Raw genomic sequence first — 26,766 nt, forward strand, 5'->3', positions numbered from 1 at the left:
GTAATATTGAACGACACTCAATAAAATGGTACCTTAAGCTGCTTTACACAATATTTTGCAGAAAATCAAACATTCAGATACATGTAGTGTAAATTAAATTTGATATCTAAGAGGTTTTCAGTAATGAAATATGTAAATTACTTTATATATGTGATAAATATTTCCTGGATATCAACCGGAGAGTGTACGAAAAATCGGGAAAACGCCGTACCAAAAATCATCCAAAGTCCACTCCCGCAGTAACGAGTAACGAGTAACCACACAGTGTGATTAGTCTAAAGGGAATGAGCTTCGGTAGGCTTGTGGTTATGTCATCGGGTGGTAGGTGCTGGGTTCGAATCTGAGGAGACGTAACACATCTACACCTCTTACTCTACCTCTCTCTCTCTCTCTCTCTCTCTCTCTCTCTCTCTCTCTCTGTCTGTCCCTCTCATTCTTTCTCTCTTTCTACCTCTTTCTTTCTCTCTCTTTGTCTTTCTCTCACTCTCTCTTTCTTTTGCACTATCTTTCTCTCTCCCTACTTCTTTCTCCTTGTCTCTTTCCCTCCCTCTTTCTCTCTCCCTCTCTCATACTCTCTCTCTCTTTTACACTCTTTACCTCTTTCCCTCTTACTCTATCGCAATATCCCTCCCTCTCTCTCTCTCTCCCTCTCTCATACTCTCTCTCCCTCTCTCTAACAGTAATATTTAACAATGTGACGAAGTTACGCAGCATCAGAATGTCAAACACAAACATTATTTCAAAATGGACACTTCAATGATTTTAAGTTAGACACTTCAATGGAAGATAACAAAACATCTAATTAATTTTTTTTATAAGAACGAATCCAGTGGATTTTATTACCTAAGTAAATGGAACCTGCAAATTTTCTTCTGTTCTAATTTTTTTAATTTTCTCTTTTTTTACTCCCTTTTTCTTTTCAAGAGGTGTTGCATCAACCGACAAATGAAAAATGCATGTTCACCTTAGCAAAACATTTACCCTGGTTTTTTCCAGTTTCTGTGACATTACTACTACATTACTAAGTTATCCGCTCAATTCTTCACACGCTGAGAGATTCAACTTTTACAAGAGATACTTTTCAAAGTTTTGTCAAATTTTTCTCAACAAAGAATACGTTATCTTTTGTCTCCTGCTTTGTATGCCTTATTGTATGTGAGCTGTTCAACAACAATATATGATTTAAATTTGACGTGGGTGAGCATCTGTATTTAAACTTAATTTTTTAAAGTCGAAATCGTTTTTGACATCATCAACTGTTCATTGTAAACTAAATATATATATATATATTCAAGCCTGTAAAAACATTAACCACAGACGATGTTTAGACACTGACTAACAGAAACAGACTCCTTTTTTAAACTTAAAAATAAACCAAATTCTCCTATATTAATTTACTTTAATGCACCGACATTAAGAATTCTAGGCAATTCAAACTGACTTTATCTGTACATGGTTTAGCGTCCCAGCCTCTAACTAATTAACCACAGATAGACGAGCAGTTGATGTTTAAACACTAACAGAAACAGACTCCTTTTTTAAAATTAAAAATAAACCAAATTCTCCCATATTAATTTACTTTAATGCACCGACATTAAGTATTGCCTAGAATTCAGTACTGGCTCATTAGGTGTGTTGATCATCGTAGTGGTTGCAGTTCTTGTGGCAAACGCTCATTGTCAGAGTCTTGGATCGCGTTTGTTACCTTTATGGAAGTGTTCACAGACAACACCGTCGAAGAAGATGCTCTGTTTACTGTTTCGACCCTTTCTGTGAGGTTTCCTCCGACTCCGTCTTCTGAGCTGTCCATACCATCGCCTACCTGTCTCAACTTCCTCCACGGGTGCAGCCTCTGTGTATTTCACTGCACCCACTTGGCATCCTCGTTCTCTGTCGCTAATAAAGTTGGTCTGACCCTGCCTCGGTGGCGCAGTGGTTAAGCCATCGGACTACAGGCTGGTAGGTACAGGGTTCGCAGCCCGGTACCGGCTCCAACCCAGAGCGAGTTCTTAAGGGCTTAATGGGTAGGTGTAAGACCACTATACCCTCTTCTCTCTCACTAACCACTAACCAACTAACAACTAACCCACTGTCCTGGACAGACAGCCCAGACAGCTGAGGTGAGTATCCAGGACAGCGTGTTTGAACCTTAATTGGATATAAGCATGAAAATAAGCTGAAATGAAATGGTCTGACCCACGGCACTAACTAACGACCACTTGTAGTATGGGAGCATAGTGAGTGGTTACATGTGCCTCTTAAGAATGCTAGAAGTAACTACTGAACACTCTCCGAAGTGGTCAGACTAAGCCCCCAGCTAAAAGCTGATGGGGAATGACAAGTGTCTCGCGCGGATAGCCACAAGATACAAGCACCTGTCTCGGTTGGAGAGACAAGGACTGGGATGTGGAGGTGGACAGCGAAAGAGGTTGAAAGATGGGACGAGTTGCCAGATTGGGAATAACTGAGATGAAATTCAAAGGCGCAAAAGGAAAGGGGGCAGTGGTATAAAAAAAAAAAATAATAATAATAATAAAAATGTGTAAGCGTGCAATGTTTTGTGATTCAACTAGCGTGTCTTTATTTTAAATATAATATGTATAAGCAAGTATTTGGATTGTATGGCCATCGCAGTGTTGTCCTTGACAACGGCGGCCATTTTTAGAAGATATCAATGCCCGTAGTCTTTTCGCAGTACATTTTGTAAACTAAATACACATGTATAGTGTAATCTGATTTAGTAATTCAAGCTTTTTAAAATAATTATATTTATTACACACCTGTTTGTGAGAACACCATGCGTTATTTTTTATTCTTACACACCCGTTGGTGAGGAACACTATGTGTTATTTTTGGTTACACGTGGTTGTTAACACATGCACGTGTGTTAACAATTTCAAGACATACGATGGCTGCTCCTAGGTGATGACCGGGTCTCCAGTGCCATGTAACAAATGAAAAACTACACGATGGAAATCGATTAGACTGTGACGTATAGTTATAGTACGGCAATCATGTGTCTGTCACACGTAAATCAGCTACAAGTGCAACTGCTGTAAATAACATTGAGTCAAAAAAGATGTTAAAATTTGTTTAAAACCTGGTTTTTGAGGATATGTAAGAAATAGAATAATACATTCGTGTCCGTTAGATACCATTTATCTCACAACTCGTTGTTTAAAAACGTATCAAACTAGTTTTCGCTCGTTAGATACATTTTAAAACAACTCGTTGTGAGATAAATAGTATCTAACGGCCACTCATGTATTGTTATCTATATGGTACATGTTGCACACACTAAACATGATAAGAATGGTGATACACACACACACACACACACACACACACACACACACACACACACACACACACACACGTGTATATATTTATATACACGTATATATATTTATATAAACAGGAAAAAATAGAATGGTGATGTCACAAGTGATTAGATAACTAAAAGAAACACATAAAACCAATATAAGTTTGCTACATTTATATACATCAGCAAATAATAATCATATACACTCACACATTTCAATCATTACTTAAACCATAGGCCTATTCATCATACTTCAATGCACACTAACACAACTCCTCACACCCAAACCTTCCTCTCCATCACACATTTAACAAATTTCTCCAGTCACCATCTTAGTACAGATGATCACCACACTACTCAATATTAATTACACACAAATACTACTCAATGTATTAAGTATATATCACATCACACATATAGCATCACGTAATATTTAAAATATTACGTATTCAAAATAAGATATCAGTGTCCACTTATGACTTCATATATCTTCATTAAAACAGTTCTTTTATAACACCCAAAGTCACTTATTTATATTAACTAATTAAGCAGTATTGCACATACCACTTTCTTCCATTATCAACTATCACTGCTAATGTTTCAACACATACATGAGCACGTTGTTAACTAATACAATTATGAACTAATTGCACAACTCATCCTTCTCTTCACCTTCCGAATTCACCTCACCTCCATTATTATACTTGCACAGTATAACAATAATATTACAAAAACAACAATCCGTGGGTTTTTTTTATGTTACCCGAACATGGCTAATAAATAGCCCACACATGGAACTTCATTTCCCCATTACCACCACACTGCACTCTCTCGTGTACCACTCCTCCACGAATCACCACACCTCCACAAGCTCAACTCTCAGCCACATCTTCATCCAGGCAAGCCATCTCTATAACTCTGGATACATCTCCACACAAGCAAGCCATCTCTACATCTCTCTGTAGACACTACTTCTGTACCATCTAGAACAGATACCTCTTACATTGCTGTAACCAAGATACACTTAATTACTATGATGTAACACCTTATTATTCCATACACTTTATATACCAACCAACTTCATCGCTTTACTCAATGTCCACATTATACAGGTTATACTAAGTGTATCTGGATGGTAAGGTGTAGTGGTTAACTGCTTCAATGATAACAATCTACATACCTCCTTCATCATATTTGAATTATAACTGAGTTCCTCGGTCTGTGAGAATCTGTTTCGGTATTCCAACTCTTCCAAATACTCCCAGTAATGCTTCCGCTACAGTCCTAGTGTCAATATTCTTCAAAGCCACTGCCTCTGGGTACCTAGTTGCAAAATCCACAATAACCAAAATATATCTATTCTTTTTATCTGTCATTGGATCCATGGGTCCAACTAAATCAACTGCTATCCGTTCAAATGGCACATCAATTACTGGCATCTTTCCTAACAAAGCTTTCCCTACTCTACCTTTCGGAATTGTTCTATGGCATACATCACATGATTGACAAAATCTGCGAATATCCCCTTGTAAACCAGACCAATAAAAATGACGTTGTACTCTGTTTATCGTTTTCTGTGTTGTCATGTGTCCTGCCAAAACTGTTTCATGTGCAACTCTCATTACTTTAACTCTGAACTTTGTTGGTACTACTAGCTGATCAAATAACTTTCCATGTTCAACATTAGGTGATTGTGACTTTCTTTTAAGCAACTCATTCTCAATAACAAATTTTGAAAAATTATTTCCTTTTAAAGTTTCTTCTCCTGCTTCTGCTAATTTAAATAATTTTTCCAAACCTTCATCTTTCCGCTGTTCAATTCGGATTCGTTCTGAGTCCACACCATCAATATGTATGGTTGGTGTAATCAAAGGCTGCATCTTCAGATCCCTCTTCTTCACTTGGGCTCGTGTCTCCATAATTCCTATCGTCTGTGCTATATCTTTCGTCATGGCATCTTTGGCTCCTATCACATTTCCAATCAACAATATCATAAATAGGATTCTCTAACATCATAGCTCTGACTTTCCCTACAAAATATGGTGTTTTAATATACGTCTCACACCAAGGTGCCTCTTTCACTTCACCATCTAACGTCACATAACTTCCTACCTCTCCTGTCATGTCACATTCAGATACTAAAGACTATGGTTGTATCCCTTCCTAAACTCGTTCCTACAAACACATTCATATTGCTATCATCTCTATTCCTTAGTCTATCTTTTTTCATAGGAACCATGCATGCAACAATTTCTTTTTCGTGCATCTTTCCTTTTGAATTTCTCCTGTTTGGACATTCTCTAGCCAGATGACCCTTTCTATCGCAAACAAAACATTTGGGTGTCCATGATCGATGGAATTCATTATTTCTTTGTGAATGATCACTCTTTCCCAATCCTCTTCCTCGTCCAAATCCTGAGTATCCTCCTTCCCCGTCTCGTAATTCTCCTGAATTCTCTCTTTCTTCTGGCTTCCAGCTGTGAAATGCTCCTCTTCTGGCCTCTACAAATGTCTCTGCTAATTTCGCCACCTTGTCTGCACTTTCCGGTGTTCTCTCTTTTAAATACAATGTTAATTCATTACTTGCAACATTTAAGAGCTGTTCCCGCAATAACAAATCTAACAGTCCATTGTAATCCTGATTAATCCCACTCAAGTCAATCCATCTATCAACATATCCTGTTATTCTACTCAAAAAGTGTGTGTATGTTTCTCCTACTTCTATTTTCGCTGACCTAAACTTTTGCCTAAATCCCTCTTGAGTCAAGTCATACCTGTGCAACAAAGCATTCTTTAATTTACAATAATCCATTGCATCCTCACTACTTAGCCGTACATAGACATTCCTAGCTTTGCCCGTCAATAAAGTTCCTAAATGAATTGCCCAGTCCTTCTTAGGCGACTTCTGTGCTACAGACATCCTCTCAAAGCTTGTCAAGTATGCATCCATGTCGTCTTTCCCATCTTGAAATACATGCATTCTAATTTTGACTCCATGAATACCTGAATCATCATTTGATGTAAGAATGCCACTACCTCTCTTACTTTTCTCATACTCCATCTCCAGTTGAAATGCTCTTTCACGTTCCTTATCCAGTCTCTCAAGTTCCTTTTCCCTAGCATTTGCCTCAGCCAACTCCTTAGCAGCGTCTCTTTCTTTAGCTCGCTCTTCTCTATCAAGTTTCACCTGTTCTCTCCATTCATCCATCTGCTCCTTAACAAATTTCTGCAGATCTGCTTTCTCCAGTCCTAAAGTCTTTCCTATCTCTATAAATTTCTCAAACTCCATACTGAATACAAGAATAAGAAACCACAATAAAAATATAACAATACTTACCTTCATTACCTATACTAACATGCAAAGAACAAATTATTAAAACACTAATATACGTACCTATTCTCACATAACACTAGGTCATCACTATTCACAATTATTAAGTTATATTTACTGTGACGGAACATGCTCTTATCTTTTCGACTGTGGCGATGTTAATTGTTTTAGAGGGCTGTGTGCACTTGGTTACATAATACCTCCGCGCAACCGTACCCCCCCCCCCCCACCCCCCCTTAACACACTCTTAGACCAGATGTTGAGGCCATGTGGCCAGTAGTTACGTAATACCTCCGATAGTGCGGTTTTACGACCGTGATTTTTGGCGAACTAGGCGACAGTAAGTCTGACCATCTAAGAAAAAAATGTCGTCTTGGTCGCTGTAGAAAATTCACATAAGTTTCGGTCGCGCGTACTGTCTCCGGACAGTCTGGGATTTTATAATAAATAGCTAGGATTTTAGTTTTATCGGGGAGAAACATATTGGAAGGCTTCTGGGGAACACGTCCGTTTGGACTTGGTAAATATATATTTCTGCTCTGTTGTATAACCTTGATGTGATTGATGTGACTTTAAATATTTTAATACTGTATTATACCAATATTATTTAGACAGTGTTTCCGGTAAACTGACGAAGTAAATTGTAGGCTTCACTGTTCTAAAATTATTAAAGCTTAGCCAGTCATCCTAGAGGACCTAGGTAAACTGTAGGTTATTGACTTTATTGTGATAGGTACCAGTATTAAGTCTGTATTACAAGGTTACTGAATGAGTAGTTAAGGGTTAATTAAAAATTAACCAGTTAGGAATAGAGTTGTAATTCCTTTATTAATTAAGTTCCCCTGAAAGCGTTTCTCAATTATCACACGTGTGTGTGTTGTATCACGGTGAAGTGATTAGAATATTGTGTAAACTAGACACCTAGTGATTAACTAATTAAGTGATTAGTTCTGGGTTGTTATTATTATTGTTGTTGTAAACCATTAACTGCGGCAAATATATTTGTCAGCTTAAGGTTAATACAGACTCCAAAGTGTATTGTGTTTTGTTGTGTTTTCTAGTGAACTAAACGTACTATATTACATATACATTATATAAGATCTTATCTCTGATATACCTAGAGACGAGCCACTCGGGTATAGACTGCCCGATACAGAGAGATCTAATAGATATACAGTTAGGAGAGATATTTGGATAATCGTGTTTTATTCAGTTACAGGTATTATAGGATCCCCGTGACAGGAGTAAAAATTGGGGCGCTTGTCCGGGATCTGAAACGGGACATGCATATTTAAAAAGGTATTATTTGTAAATGGGGGCTTTATAATTTTTTTTTACAAATTACCAGAAGTAGCAACGTTGTTCAATAGAAAATTAATTAATAATAAGTGCGTCATACCTAAACATGGATAAGAATTTGCTGGATAGGCCTACGCTCAGTGTAGTGGAGATTAAGCGAGCACGTAAGGCCGAGTTAGTTGAAATCGCGAGCGAGCGGGAAACTGATTTAACATCAGCTAAAACATTAGGAGATATAAGGACAATTATTATCCAGGAAGTTTTTGGTGATAGTCCTGTTATGGAAGACAGTGAGATTGTTCCAGAGATAGAGATAAATGAGATAAGTGTGGAACAACAATTAGCTTTTAAAAAGCTTGAGTACGAAAGAGAAGAACGTGCATTAGATAGAGAGAGAGAGAGAAAGAGAAGAGAGGGATAGAGAGAAAGAAGATAGAGATAGAGACGATAGAGATAGAGAAAGAGAAGAGAGGGAGAGAGAGAGAGAGAGAGAGAGAGAGAGAGAGAGAGAGAGAGAGAGAGAGAGAGAGAGAGAGAGAGAGAGAGAGAGAGAGAGAGAGAGAGAGAGAGAGAGAGAGAAAGAGAAGAGAGGGATAGAGAATTCCAGTTAGAAAAATTAAAAGTGGAACATGAGTTAAAGTTGAATACTGAAGAAGTTAGACGGGAGGCGGGAAATGGGTTTAACATGTCGGAGGCTTATAGATCAGTGCCTGTATTTGACGACCAGGAGGTAGATATGTTCTTCCAACTTTTTGAACGGGCCGCTAAGCAGCTAAATTGGCCGCAGTCTAAGTGGACATTGTTAGCCGTGTCTAAGTTTAAGGGGAAGGCTAGCGTAGCTTATAATTCAATGAGTGATGAGCGATCAAGTCAGTACGATCAAGTCTGCGGTGTTGAGGGCTTATGAATTACGACCTGAGGATTATCGTTTACGGTATAGCGAGTTGAGAAAAACGCAGGGTCAGTCTTATAGTGAGTTTGTGGCTAAGAAGGCAGGGATGTTTGATAAATGGGTGGTTTCTCATCAGGTAGAGTCATATACCGAGTTACGGGAGTTGTTGATCTTACAGGACATTAAAAATGGATTACCAGTTAGCTTACGTATTCATTTAGAGGATCGTGATGTCAAAAAGATAGAGGAGGCAGGCATAGTGGCAGATGATTACGTGTTAATACACAAAGCTCAGGCAGTACAGGGTAGCTCTTTACAACAGGGTGATAAGAAGAAATTTCAGCCAGGTTTTTCCCGGGAAAGTAACTATCGGGGAGAGTCTTCTAGTTGGTCAGCTAGTCAGGCAAGGAATGTACCTGGTGGGCAAAGTAAGGATAAACCTGCATTATCAGCCAATGCACGAACTTTTCGTCCACATTGCAGTTACTGTAAAAAGGATAACCATCTTGTCGGGGACTGTTTTAAAAGGAAACGCGATAATGCGCAAGTGGTCGGTTTAGTGAGGTCAGCTCCGCTAGCGAGAGAGTTAATTGTTAGTCCCATGGCAGAGAAAGTAAACCCGTATGTGTCCACTGGTATGGTTTGTGATGTGAAACAAGAATTGAGTCCTAAGGCAATATCAATCTATCGAGATACAGGGTGTATGTAGTCAGTCACTTATCACGTGGGTGTGTTTAGCTGGTATTGAGAATTTAGATACAGGACGTAGTTTGGGTTTAACCTCAGTTACTAGAGAAAATATGGTTGTCCGGTTACATAACGTTTTCTTGTGTTCGAAGTTTGTGACGGGACCAGTCATTATGGGTGTTGTGTGAAGGACTTGCCTTTTGAAAACATAGGAGTTTTGTTGGGTAATGATTTGACTAGTCAGTGTTGTCAGCCGCAATGTGACCATTTGTTAATTGAAGACAGCCCTTTACCCATAGAAGAGTGTGAGGTTGATGAGACTAGATATCCTGCGTGTGTAATGACTAGGGCTATGGCCAGAAGGGTAACACGAGACCCAGAGGATATTTGTGATTTGTCTGATACGTGTGTGAGCCATGAAATTAGAGTGGGTGAGGTTATCAGGAAAATGGTAGATAAGTCAACTGAGGAACGAAATGTGGTGGAACCTGTTGATCTCCCGCAGAGGGGAAATGAACCAGTTGTGTTTCATAGAGGGGACTTACCTTGTAATAGACAAGAGTTAATCCTAGAGCAGGGGGCTGATCCAACTTTGTTGGCAGCTCGCACTACATTGTTAACTGAGAGAGTATTAATGAATAAGAGAGTTAGAGATAGGAGGTTGCCGGCGACCGAACTAGCTAGGAAGCATCTGAGCTATGCTCAGAGCAAAATAAAATCAGTGTTTCATAGGAAGGCTAGGAGTCGGGAATTTAAACCAGGGGATAAGGTGCTGCTGTACCTTCCCATTAAACGGGGTTCATTGCAGAACAGGTATTTCGGTCCCTATGTTGTTCACAAACGAGTTAATGAGACAGGGTATGTGATAAACACTCCTGATAGGGTTAGGAAAAGTAGGTATTGTCACATCAATTTGCTAAAAGGTTGACAGACTGCCGATAGTTCCAGAGTTACCTGTCCAAATTGAGAGTCACTCAATTTCCTGTGATGACGTCAAGACTGCAGAGATCAAATTAACCAACAGCCAGATTCTAGCAGACTTGAGCCCCAAGCGAGCAAAGTTGACTACATTGATACAAGACAATGTTTCCATTTGTCAGGACCTTCCAACGGTTACCAATACCTTAAGCCAAGATGTGCGCTTGGAACCCAACGTTACATCGATTCGACAGCATGCCTATCGGAGAAAACCTGGAAAACGTGCGACACTGAAAAAGAAGGAAACGAAGTTCCAGTGGTCAGATGAATGCGAGAAGTCATTCAACCGTCTCAAGCAGATGCGCTCCTCGTCTCCCGTGATGGCAGCACCAGACTACGCAATGCCCTTCAAGCTAGCTGTGGATGCCAGTGACGTGGGAGCTGGAGCTGTGCTGTTCCAGGAAGATGAAAATGGACTGGACCATCCTGTAAGTTTCTTCTCTAAAAAGTTTGACAAACACCAGGTGAACTATTCCACTATAGAGAAGGAACCTTTAGCCATGGTACAAGCTCTGAAGCATTTTCTGATCTACGTGAAATCGGCATTGCATCAAGTGGTGGTCTTTACTGATCATAATCCGCTTACCTTCATTCACAGAATGAAAGCCACCAACCAGAGAGTTTTGAGATGGAGTCTTCTTCTGCAGGAATTCCCAATTACCATTGAACATATCAAGGGCACACCCAATGTAATCGCTGATGCCCTGTCCCGAAGTTGAATGTTGTGATAATGTGTTGACGTTCTTGATTTCTGTTTGTTTTTATATATTTTATTATATACCAGGGACTCAGAGACTCAGTGTGATTACTGGTATTCACCTTATTACTATGTGTTATAAATGCCCGGATGCGTCGGTTAACGCACATTTTTGTTTTGTTTAAATGTAGTATATTTCCCTATTCCTAGACTAGAGGAAATATCCTTTTTGAGGTGGGGGTGTTTGACGGAACATGCTCTTATCTTTTCGCCTGTGGCGATGTTAATTGTTTTAGAGGGCTGTGTGCACTTGGTTACATAATACCTCCGCGCGACCGTACCCCCCTAATACACACTTAGACCAGATGTGGAGGCCATGTGGCCAGTAGTTACGTAATACCTCCGATAGTGCGGTTTTACGACCGTGATTTTTGGCGAACTAGGTGACAGTAAGTCTGACCATCTAAGAAAAAAAATGTCGTCTTGGTCGCTGTAGAAAATTCACATGATAAGATTCGGTCGCGCGTACTGTCTCCGGACAGTCTGGGATTTTATAATAAATAGCTAGGATTTTAGTTTTATCGGGGAGAAACATATTGGAAGGCTTCTGGGGAACGCGTCCGTTTGGACTTGGTAAATATATATTTCTGATCTGTTGTATAACCTTGATGCGATTGATGTGACTTTAAATATTTTAATACTGTATTATACCAATATTATTTAGACAGTGTTTCGGTAAACTGACGAAGTAAATTGTAGGCTTCACTGTTCTAAAATTATTAAAGCTTAGCCGGTCATCCTAGAGGACCTAGGTAAACTGTAGGTTATTGTCCTTATTGTGATAGGTACCAGTATTAAGTCTGTATTACAAGGTTACTGAACGAGTAGTTAAGGGTTAATTAAAAATTAACCAGTTAGGAATAGAGTTGTAATTCCTTTATTAATTAAGTTCCCCTGGAAGCGTTTCTCAATTATCACACGTGTGTGTGTTGTATCACGGTGAAGTGATTAGAATATTGTGTAAACTAGACACCTAGTGATTAACTAATTAAGTGATTAGTTCTGGGTTGTTATTATTGTGGTTGTAAACCATTAAGGCAAGACTATGCTTTCAGCACGTAAAAAAAATAATAAATCTTTTTTTTTTTTTTGTTGGCCAATGCACCTTTAATTATATGTAGACTGTTATCCTAAACTTTTTATTCAGTGTAATTATGAATAACATCACATAAATCAGACTTCTAAAAATCAACTCATTAATTAAATGGTACAGAAATGGCATTGTTTTAATTATCTATTTTTAAACTGCAATATCTTCGTTTCTAAGTGACCTAGAACCATCAATTAAGTATCAAATTGTAGCTTGTTGTTGTGAGAATAACTTTAGAAAAATATCCTTGTTATTTAAAACAAGCATTTTGATTGGCTTTTATTTCACAAGACAATGGCATTTAGAACAAATCATCCAATCACAGCGCTCGTTTCAAATGCACTAGGCTAGCCACAACTAATATGGCTTCACTTATTAGAATTGCCGAAAAAAGACCGAACTACGGATTGTGGTGAATATTAACAAAATAGAATCCCTTTATCTTTCCTTTTGTGGCCCATTCATCAATATTATAACAGTTTGGTAACTTTAGATACATAATGTCCAGTAAAAAAGAAAAGACAGACCTAAAAAAGCGTAAATTCAGTGGAAATAGATACACCCGATTTTGTTCTATCAATGTTGAACATGATAATGACGATGGTATTGATGTTTCTAGTGGAAGCTGAAGTTACTGAGAAAAGTGCATCAAGATCAAAGCTTGGTACTCCTTCAAATACTGCTGAGACTAATACAGACAATATTGAAGGATATAGATTTATAGATGCTGAACTTTTTATTTCATTTTTGTGCAAGTTTCCATGCAAAAATGCTTAGAAGAAGGTGGGCTTAAAGTTTCGGAATATCGTGTTGGACTAGCTTCTAAATTCACCGTAAACATGTAATAGATGCCCCGGTCCCAAGCCATTCAAGACCGTTTTTTATAGTTCAACAAAAGTCATTTCTGAAAGTGGTGGACAAGGACGTTGTTTCGATATAAACAAACGCTTACCTATGGCAATGTTTGCCATTGGTCGGAATTATGCGCAAGCTAAACGGTTTAACAGCAAACTTGAATATGCCTCCACCTCAATCCCTGTCATGTTGGCAGAAACACGCAAAAAGTTTACATTCTGCTACAAGAAATGTTGCAGAATCTAGTATGCAAAAAGCTGCAGATGAGATTCGAGTGGGCAGCATGTCTAATGTGACAGTTTCTTGTGATGGTTCGTGGCAGCGTAGAGGTTTTTCATCTAAAATGGTGTTGCTACAGTATTGGACTGTACCTGTTTGCGGGAAATCATCAAAAGTCATTGACACACAGACCTTATCAAACTACTGTTCAGCATGTCACATGATGAAAAAACAAACTCTCTGAACCAGAATTTCAAATTTGGACAAAAACACATGAATGTGAAAAAAATCACACTGGATCAGCTGGTGCTATGGAGCCTTCTGGTATGCTTTCAATCTTCCGCCGTTCGAGAACCACCCGAAAACTTGCATATTCTGGATATCTTGGAGATGGTGACAGCAAATCCTATAGTGCAGTGGCAAACGCTTACCCACCCATCTATTCCAGACCATGTGTGGCTATAAAGAAATTGGAATGCTGTGGCCACGTAACAGAAACGAATATACCGCAGATTGACTGACAAAGTGTCGGAATACAAACACAAAACATTTGTGGAGATGGTAAAACATTCAAAGGGATTGGTGGCGCTGGCCGTTTAACTCAGAAGGCAATCCTTAGGATACAAGGTCATTATGGAGCAGCCATTCGTGGTAATCCAGGCGACGTGAAAGCTATGGAAAAGGCAATCTGGGCCATCTGGAAGCATCGTTCACGAGATCACACTGATTGTGGAGACTGGTGCCCGTCAAAGTCTGGGAAGGGTGGTGACGCAAACAAAAATGCTCTTCCAGAATTTTGTTTGCACAGCAATAAACCTGTGTTTAAAATCCTATTAGTGAAGACCTCCTACAGAAATGTGCCCACGGTGGAAACACAAAACACAAATGAATCATTCCACAATTTGATCTGGGAACGCTCTCCTAAAGTCACCTTTGTTGGGCGCCGCCGCCTAGAAAACAGCCGTTGCTGATGCAACTATTGTATACAATGATGGTGAAAGTGCTAGAGTGGCAATATGTGAAACAATGGGACTCAAGCATGGGTCCACATTTAACTGGTGGGTTTTCAAAAATTGACAAGAAACGAGTGGACAATGCCTATGTGTCGGGCAAATCGGCTGTAATAAAAGCGCGTCGTGCACGGTCAAATGTATCTGCAGCCCAAAAGATACAGTACATATGAGCAGGGAGATTCTGAACTTTTGACATCTTATATGATATCTTCATACACCCAAAAAGATGAAAACATCATATATAGACCAAAAAAGACATTTGGAAACAAACACGAAAGTTTAAGATGATTTTCTCATAGTGACTTTTTCCACATTTATCTCTCACTCTTGGCGTAATATTTTGAAAACTATTTAAGGTATTTGCTATGAAATTTTCAGTAGTTATTTGTTAAATCTTACTTACAAAACTGAACTAGACTGAGTAAATTTAAGAAAATTATAATATTTTTACAATGTATTATGTAAGTGACCATCATCCGATATTAGGCTCATGCCTGAACATTTCTCCTAATTTGTTTTTCGGCAAAGTTTGAGCTGTGATTCTAGTTCAGTGTAATAGGGACACCTCAATGAAGCAACATACAAGTTTTCAGCATATTGAACTATCCGTTATGGAGATATCATGTCATAATGTTGGCCGATTGGACAGAATGGGCGGCCATCTTGTTTTTCTAATTAGCATAAAATATGCAAATATTTTTACAAAAAATAATTAAAATTTTAATCTCCAACCCCAGTACTTTGTTGTCTCAAATTCTGAAAGTTCTATGTTAATCCATTTAGTAGATTCTGACAAGTGAATGGAGTCTTTTTTTTTCAGTGTATTTTTATGTCTGTAAGCATAGTCTTGCCTTAACTGCGGCAAATATATTTGTCAGCTTAAGGTTAATACAGACTCCAAAGTGTATTGTGTTTTGTTGTGTTTTCTAGTGAACTAAACGTGCTATATTACAAATACTTTATATAAGATATTATCTCTGATATACATAGAGACGAGCCACTCGGATATAGACTGCCCAATACAGAGAGATCTAATAGATATACAGTTAGGAGAGATATTTGGATAATCGTGTTTTATTCAGTTACGGGTATTATAGGATCCCCGTGACACTTACCATATACGTACCTTAGTTTTCTTAACATCCCTTACACCAAAACACCCATGGTGTAGATAACAGTGTACTAATCTTTCAAGTTGCACTATCCAGCCCTTGTACCTGTAATAACTACTTTAAACTAAATGCATGTACATACACAAAATTCTAACACCTAATTTTGCTTCCTTTAGCACTAATCATGTGACTTAAAAATGACAACAAACTTGTCGAACTTTCATTTGCCCTGCATCTCCACCAAATTTGTCACAAGTGATTAGATAACTAAAAGAAACAACACATAAAACCAATATAAGTTTGCTACATTTATTTACATCAGCAAATAATAATCATATACACTCACACATTTCAATCATTACTTAAACCATAGGCCTATTCATCATACATCAATGCACACTAACAACTCCTCACACTCAAACCTTTCTCTCCATCACACATTTAACAAATTTCACCAGTCACCATCTTAGTACAGATGATCACCACACTACTCAATATTAATTACACACAAATACTACTCAATGTATTAAGTATATATCACATCACACATATAGCATCACATAATATTTAAAATATTACGTATTCAAAATAAGATATCAGTGTCCACTTATGACGTCATATATCTTCATTAAAACAGTTCTTTTATAACTCCCCAATCGTCACTTATTTATATTAACTAATTAAGCAGTATTATACATAGCACTTTCTTCCATTATCAACTATCACTGCTAATGTTTCAACACATACATGAGCACGTTGTTAACTAATACAATTATGAACTAATTGCACAACTCATCCTTCTCTCCACCTTCCGAATTCACCTCACCTCCATTATTATACTTGCACAGTATAACAATAATATTACAAAAACAACAATCCGTGATTTGTTTTTTATGTTACCCGAACATGGCTAATAAATAGCCCACACATGGAACTTCATTTCCCCATTACCACCACACTGCACTCTCTCGTGTACCACTCCTCCATGAATTCACCAAACCTCCACAAGCTCAACTCTCAGCCACATCTTCATCCAGGCAAGCCATCTCTATAACTCTGGATACATCTCCACACAAGCAAGCCATCTCTACATCTCTCAGTAGACACTACTTCTGTACCATCTAGAACAGATACCTCTTACATTGCTGTAACCAAGATACACTTAATTACTATGATGTAACACCTTATTATTCCATACACTTTATATACCAACCAACTTCATCGCTTTACTCAATGTCCACATTATACAGGTTATACTAAACATTCATTATCCACATCTTTATAAAATTAATATGTCATTACCATACTACTACACTTTAACATAATACAATTATGTTTTATAACCATCACAAAATAACAATACATACTAAATATCAAGTATTTAATTACTTACGGTTAAGCATTAACCCAAACTATAAACACCAAAGTCTTTCACAAACTTCTGTCCAACTTGCACAAATCTTGTTCACTGTTCTCTCTCAAAAATAAATCACACTGCCCCAAACAATAACTAAGTCATCTCTTTTATTCACAGTCAGCTTTTCAGTTACCAACCACTCACTCCTGCTACAAGCTATAACAATACAAATTCCTACCTTGCCTAATTAATCTCATACCAAGAAACCTTTAGTTTCACGATCCAAGCTATGACTAATCTATTCCATTTCTCTCAACTGTACAACCTGTATTACCGTATAATTGATAATAAGTATTATACTATAAACTTCATATGTACAACTAAAAATACCACATGTGTACTAATAAACATAGTATAGTAAATCTACAAATAATTACTTCAAATCACATTCTGCTCTGATTACCCTTGACTTGTGACAGGTGATATACCTCAAGGACCGGTCAGGATTTCCAAATGGTGTGCGTTTGGGTTAAACTATACTTGGACAGAACATCGAGAACTCGCCAAGTAATCTGTTGTGTTTTTTAATATTTAATACAATTTTCAGGTGAAATTTATAACTGTAGAAATTAAATGTAAAATATATTACATTTGATTGTTTAGCAGTAAATATCGACGTATATACTACTCAAAACAAAGTTAAGGGTCAGTAGTTTATTGTACGGTACATTCACTATTACAGAATACAAATGTTGTGTAAAGTGTATTTCTGTGACACAACGTATTGGTATGCTTGGATCAAGAAAAAAAATGGTTTAAAAAATGGTGCAGTATTTGATAGAACTCGTTAACAATGAACAGATTGAAAAACAAAAGTCACAGAAGTGAGGTCAGTTTCAGTAATGAGTAAAACCACCTCTTGCTCGAAGACATTCAGTATAATGACGTCGCATGCTGCTGACCAACCTCTGGAAGAAGGCCTCTGGGATTGCTTGCCATTCTGTTTGGAGGTTCTGTGCCAGTTCTTGGAGATTGTCACGCAGTCTTCTTCCCAACTCGTCCCAAGCAGCTCTATTGGTGCCAAGTCAGGGGAATATGCCGGCCAATCCATACGTATGACCCTTACTGCTGTAAGAATTCCGTTGCCACCCTGGCTGTATGCGGCCGCGCATTGTCATCCTGTAGGACGGAGTTTGGGCCTATGGTTCCAAGTGCAGGGATTAGCAAAGGACGAATAATTTCATCTCTGTATCGAATACCAGTCAGATTTCCCACCACGACGTAAAGGGCAGTCCTATGGTGAACAGAAATCCCTCCCCAGATCATTACGCTACCACCCCCATATCTGTGACGTTGTCGAACGTTGACGTCAGCAAACCTTTCACCTGGTTGGCGATAGACTCTTATCCTGGCATCATTGAACTGTAATGTAAACCGTGACTCATCAGTAAAAAGAAACCTATACCACTGTTGACGTGTCCAGCGACGATGACGTGTACACCACTCGCGACGTACGGCTCGATGGCGTGGCAGAAGGGGTGGGCGAACTGCTTGTCGTCGACTGCGCACGTTTTGTTCTCTTAGACGGTTACGAATAGTTTGATCTGACACTTGGGTACCAGTAGCAGTTCGAAGACCATTGGTGCCAAAAATATTGTTATCAAATAGTGTTTGTGGCATTGGTTTATTAGTCACAGACATAGTGTATGATGATGTAACAGTGAAAATACTGTCGCTTTCATTACGATGGTATTATTGTAAAATACAGTTGCACATCTAAGATATGTACTGACCCGTAACTTGTTTTGAGTAGTACCCGGTATATATCTTATATTGGGGGCTACCCTCATGGGAAGACCACACTGTCTTTGAGTCGTTTACAATATATGAAAATGTGGTCAGTCAGATATAAGAGGTATGATTTGGGGGAGCACAATCCCATGACCCTCCAACCTCGCACCCACCCCCCCCCCTCCCTTCCAGACTACAACAGTGGCTATAGACTTTCTTATCGCTGATGGTTGCTAATGGCGAGTCTAGAGCAGTATACTATATATATATATATATATATATATATATATATATATATATATATATATATATATATATATATATAAATTTAACTTTGATGAATGGTTTTACAAAGAGCGCTCATCTTGTCAGGAGCAGTAATATTAAATAATTCCAGACTTCAGTAGTTCTTCATCGTTTTATTGCTACAGCTCTGTTTCGTATGGTCAAATAATGACCACACTCTTCAGGCAATATTAACGAATACTGTTAAAAACGTTTGCAACTGATGACGTCACAACATTAGTTGGTGTATGACGTAATTCTCGACAACTATATCGCGTCACCAAGAAAGTTTTGAGAATTCAGGTCTTATAGTCAAAAGCAGCATCGGAAAAAAGTTTTTAAACACAATCGACAAATGCTTCACCAAGAACCACCCATTACACAAGATCTTTAACAGGCATACACTCAAACTTAGCTACTCATGCATGCCAAATATAAAAAACACCATCTCATCCCACAACAAGAAAATACTCTCTGATGCAACAACGACGCCAGCACAGCAACCAAAAAAAGAGTGCAACTGTAGAAAGGCACCCGAATGCCCACTCGACAAAAAATGCCTCCAATACAACGTGGTGTACCAAGCAACAGTGACAACAAAATCAAACACAGAATCATACGTAGGGCTAGCAACCAATTTCAAAGAACGATACAGAAACCACACGGCATCCTTCCAACATGAAAACAAAAGAAATGAAACAGAGCTGTCAAAACACATATGGAACCTGAAGGACAATAACAAATCCTTCCGCATAAAGTGGAAGGTACTCAAAAAATGCCAACCCTACAGTAACATAAATAAGAAATGTGACCTATGCCTTTACGAAAAGTTTATCATAATATGTCAGAAACACCTGTGCAGCCTGAACAAACGCAATGAATTAGCAAGTCCATGCCACCACCGAAATAAATTCGTTCTCAAAAACATCAGTAACACCGATGCCACCTAACTGTACCAAGCGCCAGTATAAGACCTGAATTCTCAAAACTTTCTTGGTGACGCGATATAGTTGTCGAGAATTACGTCATACACCAACTAATGTTGTGACGTCATCAGTTGCAAACGTTTTTAACAGTATTCGTTATATATATCCAAATACTACAATAAAGAGTGTATTATGAGAAAGCAATTATTTTTAAATACTTCAAAGAAATGTTTTAATGTTGTTTTATGAGACCTGAAATTTTACACATATATGCACATAAATTCATAACCCTAATGCTGGTAAATGCTCTCACAACTTTTCAAGAAGGTTCCCGTACCTATATTTATATAAGAGATAAAAGACACAACAAAACGTTTATTTGTCTCTGTAGTATAAGCTAGTTTGGCATAACTGTCAGTTTGCAACCTTTCATTTGAAAGTTCCCTGAGCGGGACGTAGCCCAGTGGTAAAGCGCTCGCTTAATGCGCAGTCGGTCTGTGATCGATCCCCGCCAGTGGGCCCATTGGGCTATTTCTCGTTCTAGCCAGTGCACCATGACTGGTATATCAAAAACCGTGGCATGTACTATTCTGTATGTGGGATGATGCATATAAAATTGCTACTAATGACAAACTTTAGCGGGTTTCCTCTTTAAGACTACATGTCAAATTACCAAGTGTTTGACATCCAATAGCCAATCATTAATAAATCCACGTCCTCTAGTGGTGTCGTTAAACAAAATAAACTTTGAAATTGCCCATAATCTATTTTAGAAAGTTTATTATCAGGTGTATATATGTACTTTATTTTGTATAACCGACCACACTATACTAATGCCTAGATCACTGATATAACCGTGTGATGAATTATGAGTTGTGTTCTTGTGAACCTTCCAGACCCCACCCAGGGCTCGAAACACATCAAAAACGTTTGGTGACCCGAAATAAAATATCTGGGCCACTAAATTTTCATTTTCAGTGGCCCAAACGAAATATTTATATTTCAGCTTTGTTTTATATAATTAAAAACGTTTATTATAAATTGTTTAAGTAAGCATAAATAAGCATATCAAATATGCTTCAATAAAGTAATAATAACGATTTGATGAACCACTTCTAGATGGCAAAGATACCAGCATACATACTGAAAGAAGATGTTGCGAATGGTTATGAACTATATCAATGTTTATAAATGTATGATTTTAATGTAGTGACACCTCGATAGTGAGTAGTGACACATCGATAGCACTCTGAAAACGGGACGGGATCTAAGTAGTGAAATCCCGTTAGTGAGTAGTGACCCTCGATAATGAGTAACACCTCGATAGTGAGTAGTGACAAGATAGCACTTGAAAACGGGGCGGGATCTAAGTAGTGAAATCCCGTTAAGTAACACCTCGATAGTGCACCTCGATAGTGAAACACCTCGATATCTAAAACGGGGCGGCGTAGTAGTGAAATCCCGTTAGTGAGTAGTGACACCTCGATAGTGAGTAGTGACACCTCGATAGTGAGTAGTGACACCTCGATAGCACTCTGAAAAAATCTAAGTAGTGAAATCGCTCGATAGTAAGGCATTGAAAACAGTCTAAGTAGTGAAATGATCAGTACAGTGTGTCGGTCTTGATAGTGAGTAGTGAAACCTCGATAGCACCTCGTAGCACTCTGAAAACGGGGCGGGATCTAAGTAGTGAAATCCCGTTAGTGAGTAGTGACACCTCGATAGTGAGTAGTGACACCTCGATAGCACTCTGAAAACGGGGTGGGATCTAAGTAGTGAAATCCCGTTAGTGAGTAGTGACACCTCGATAGTGAGTAGTGACACCTCGATAGCACTCTGAAAACGGGGCGGGATCTAAGTAGTGAAATCCCGTTAGTGAGTAGTGACACCTCGATAGTGAGTAGTGACACCTCGATAGCACTCTGAAAACGGGACGGGATCTAAGTAGTGAAATCCCGTTAGTGAGTAGTGACACCTCGATAGCAGTCGGAAAACGGGGCGGGATCTAAGTAGTGAAATCCCGTTAGTGAGTAGTGACACCTCGATAGCAGTCTGAAAACGGGACGGGATCTAAGTAGTGAAATCCCGTTAGAGTAGTGACACCTCGATAGCACTCTGAAAACGGGGCGAGATCTACGTAGTGAAATCCCGTTAGTGAGTAGTGACACCTCGATAGCACTCTGAAAACGGGACGGGATCTAAGTAGTGAAATCCCGTTAGTGAGTAGTGACACCTCGATAGTGAGTAGTGACACCTCGATAGTGAGTAGTGACACCTCGATAGCACTCTGAAAACGGGGCGGGATCTAAGTAGTGAGATAGTTACGTTAGTGAGTAGTGACACCTCGATAGCACTCTGAAAACGGGGTGGGATCTAAGTAGCGAAATCTCGTTAGTGAGTAGTGGCACCTCGATAGTGAGTAGTGACACCTTGATAGCACTCTGAAAACGGGGCGAGATCTAAGTAGTGAAATCCCGTTAGTGAGTAGTGACACCTCGATAGCACTCTGAAAAAGGGGCGGGATCTAAGTAGTGAAATCCCGTTAGTGAGTAGTGACACCTCGATAGCAGTCTGAAAACGGGACGGGATCTAAGTAGTGAAATCCCGTTAATGAGTAGTGACACCTCGATAGTGAGTAGTGACACCTCGATAGCAGTTTGAAACCGGGACGGGATTTAAGTAGTGAAATCCCGTTAGTGAGTAGTGACACCTCGATAGCAGTCTGAAACCGGGGCGGCATCTAAGTAGTGAAATCCCGTTAGTTAGTTATACACCTCGATAGCACTCTGAAAACGGAGCGGGATCTAAGTAGTGAAATCCCGTTAGTGAGTAGTGACACCTCGATAGCAGTCTGAAAACGGGGCGGGATCTAGCTCAGTCCAGGCACGGCGGAAGCAAGTAGACATTGTGGAGGGTGGTGGGGGGGGGGGGGGGGCTGACTAAGATCGAAGACGCAAAGCAAAGTTTCTAGGGGATTCGGGGGTATGTTCCCCCGAACAATTTTTAAAACTAGATGTCCTGAAATGCAATTTCCTGCATTCTACAAGTAAAATTCATCTCCGACTTAAGATTTACTAGTAATAATATTTTTTATTCAGAATTATTGGCGTGGAGCTAGACCCCCCCCAGCCCCCCCAGCCCCCCCCCCCCCCCCCCCCCCCCCCGATCCGCCATGCCTGAGGTGCTTGTTTCGTGTGGACAAAAAAATAAATTTACTGTATACATTCGTAAATGAAGTATGTAATGAACAAAGGGGAACAACTCCACAGACCCTATGGACGGCCGGAGTATAAACTGTTATCCTTCTCCGGTAAATCTTTATATTTAAAATGTTTTCTTTAACGACGCACTCAACACATTTTATTTACGGTTATATGGCGTCGGACAAATGGTTAGGGACCACACAGATATTGAGAGAGGAAACCCGATGTCGCCACTTCATGGGCTACTCTTTTCGTTTAGCAGCAGGGGATATTTTATATATACCATCCCACAGACAGGATAACACATACCACGGCCTTTGATACACCAGTCGTGGTGCACTGGCTGGAGCGAGAATATATTTAAACAGAGTAGGGCTAAAAGACACCGAAGTTACGGCAATAGTATACATTCATTCATTTCAGTTGAGCTCAGTGGTAAAGCGCCGTCGGTCTGGGATCGATCCCCCTCGGTGGGCCCATTACACTATTTCTCGTCGTTCCGATGCTCCACAGCTGATGTAAGAAACATGTTTAAGGGATCTTTTATATGCATCATCCCACAGACAGGATAGCACATACCACTGAAATACCAGCCCAGTGGTCAAACGCTCGCCTGGTGAGCTGTCTCTCTAGGATCGGCCCATTTGGGCTATTTCTCGTTCTAGCCAGTGCACCATGACTGGTATATCAAAAGCTGTGGTATGTGCTATCCTGTCTGTGTGATGCTGCATATAAAATATCCCATGTTGCATTAGAAAAACAAATGTAGTGGGCTTCCTCTGATTACTAAGTGCCAGGATTACCAAATATTTGACATCCAGTAGCCGATCATTAATTAATCAATGTGCTCCAGTGGTGTCGTTAAACAAAACAAACTTTAAGTTTAATTAATTTAATAAAACAGCGGGAGGTAACTGCGTGGCTCACTCAGAGAGGCAATCTCACCAGAAGGGATTAGAGGGTTGACTCCCCACCCACAACTTATCTTGCTAGTCCCCCTCTTTCCCCTCCCACCCTACCCCCACTTCTCCATCCTTCAAATACTGAGCATTGTGCGTTAGGATTGGCATCCCCTTTTTGTATGAACTACTGGATTATTCTCTGTAACAACCATATTTCATTCGTTTATTCGTTCATTCATCCATTCATTCATCCATCCATTCATTCATATTTGCATCCATTTCATATTCGTTCGTTCATTCCTTCATATTCCTTCATTCATTCATTCATAAATATTGGTTCATTCATTCATTAATATTCATTCATTCATTAATATTCATTCATTCATTCATCCATTCATTAATATTCATGAATTCATTCATCCATCTATCCATTTACTGATTGATTGAATCTTATTTATTCTTTTATTCGTTCAATTCATTAATTTATTTGAAATATTTTTTTCGAGTTTTATCCAGTTAAGATTGATGTACCCCTCGTGCTATCTGAACTGTCCTGGTTAGTTCTTGGTTAGTCGGGTGAGAGGGGGCGAAAGCGAGGGAAAACGAGAAAGAGCGAGCGACGGGCAGAGAGAGAGAGAGAGAGAGAGAGAGAGAGAGAGAGAGAGAGAGAGAGAGAGAGAGAGAGAGAGAGAGAGAGAGAGAGAGAGAGAGAGAGAGAGAGCTTTTGAAGGCTTTTAAAGTACCTTTAATAAACCTACAAACAGCCCGATGAAACCTGTAATAGGTTCCAATTACCCCCCCCCCCCCCCCCCCCGGTTCAGGTTACCCCCCCCCCCGGTAATTTGAACCTAGGTTCAAAGTACCCCCCGTAGTTTCAAATTACCCCCACCCAACAACCAGTACATTTTCACAAATAGGGTATATTTTTTACATCGAAACGTTGATATATATATTAAGTATTCCTATAAAATATGAAAATTCATATTACACGAACACATATTTTGCATAAAAAGTATGGAAACCTGGATAGACTGGATATCAGAATTTATGTTTAAGCAAATATTTCGAGAATACAAACCAAATGTGACATCTTACATTGTACACGATGAGTGATAGGGGGGTCGTTTGAAACCAAGGGGGGTAGCTTGAAACTAAGTTCAAACTACCCCGGGGGTAATCTGAACCTAGGTTCAAACAACCCCCGGTAATCTGAAACTAGCTAAATAGAGTTGCAAATTAAATCACTAGGCATTGTTCTATGGATTACAACTAATATTGTCGGTAGAGTGTCGGAAATGCGTGGTACAAAGGTTTCAGCTGATTTAGCCCGAATTGTTCGATGGTTTTTGCCCGATGTTTTTTCTTTATAATTCTTAATTTATTATTTTTATTCGCAATGATACAGTTTACAAAACATATATTACAAGATGCAAAGATGTATGTATGTATGTATGTATGTATGTATGTATGTATGTATGCATGTATGTATGTATAGAAGCTTCGATAGCTCAGAGCGTATCGTGGTTAGTCTTGCAATTTGCGGGCGATTCGGTGCCACAGGTTCGAGTCCCAGCAACGGCATGGGACAATTTGTGAGGCCAGAAAGGATTTAATTATCCCCTGCGCCAGTGCGTTAATATCTATGTATGTAACAGTCAACCTCGACATACATACAATATATAGATATTCATACATCAATACATACATATGTAACCATGTAGGTTTTATTGTTTTAATGATTTTATTATGCACAACGCACATGCACCTAAACTTTTGGCTAGGAGCTGTAGGGACATGCATTTACCTGTCTTTACATCTGACCTCTGACCAGGGACAGTGACGATCAACCAATAGACTGGCCAGCTGTGTTTGACCCAGTTGGTGGCTATTCACTGTCACTCACCTGACATTTCTTGACACATCACGAGCTGCACAGGCCACGCACTCATCTGCTTTCAATCTTACACTGGAATAATTGGTGAGTTATATTTCTACTTTTCTAATTCACTTTACTATTTTACTAACATATAAAGTACAGTTTATAAATTACAAATAAGGTTTAAATAAATAACTACTTCAATTAACATTTACTTTGATAAAGGAATAAACTGAATTAATGTAAGTATTAGAATTTGGGCGTGGCACTTACGCTGTAACAATAATGGATATTCCTATAGCCAAGCCATAATTAAATGAGTCGTTATTATTGTTTTAGAAATGTATGTGAATAGTGTGTATGTGTGTATATTAAATTAGAAATGTATTCGTTTTAGTTTACTTGTTTCTTGTAGACGTTTGACGCTTTTTCATCATGTTACCGCCCTAAAGCCCACAGCTAAAGGTATTGGTATTTCATTGGGTCTAGGTAAACCGTATCACCTGTGGAGATAATGTTTTGTGTAGCTTACCTTTATTTTATTATACTGTATATCGCCATATGTGTAATTGTTTGCTGTAAATAATGATTTAAGATTATCGGCGATTGATTAATGTTCAGTTGTTTAACGTACGGTAATTCTGTATGTGTATTATGTCTATATTTGATGTTTACTGTGGCGATGTTAACTATTGCTCAGTGTATCGTTCTTTCTTTTGTTCAAGCGATTTGCTATTATTTGTAGATAATAACTAGACTGCAGAGTATTTATATATATTTTAATGCGTTTTAATATGGTGTTTTAAGACTGTTTATGTATAGTGTGAATGTATTTTAATAATGCTATTTTTGCTTATAGGGTTTGTTTGAC

The 26,766-nt window shown here is 38.9% G+C and overlaps 1 protein-coding gene across 1 annotated transcript in view; it reads right to left on the minus strand.

Moving 5' to 3' along the window:
- The window catches only part of LOC121373006 (fibrillin-1-like), a 35,902-nt gene extending 19,320 nt beyond the window's left edge, over positions 1–16,582 (minus strand). Inside the window, exons 1-3 of the mRNA XM_041499448.1 lie at positions 16,551–16,582; positions 5,708–6,612; positions 5,121–5,288 (exon numbers count right to left, since the gene is read on the minus strand). Coding sequence (XP_041355382.1) covers positions 5,121–5,288; positions 5,708–6,612; positions 16,551–16,582 — 1,105 coding nt within the window. The remainder of the gene's footprint in view (positions 1–5,120; positions 5,289–5,707; positions 6,613–16,550) is intronic.
- Positions 16,583–26,766: the final 10,184 nt, after the last annotated feature.

This window comes from Gigantopelta aegis, chromosome 5, assembly GCF_016097555.1.
Source record: "Gigantopelta aegis isolate Gae_Host chromosome 5, Gae_host_genome, whole genome shotgun sequence".
Taxonomy (NCBI): domain Eukaryota; kingdom Metazoa; phylum Mollusca; class Gastropoda; order Neomphalida; family Peltospiridae; genus Gigantopelta; species Gigantopelta aegis.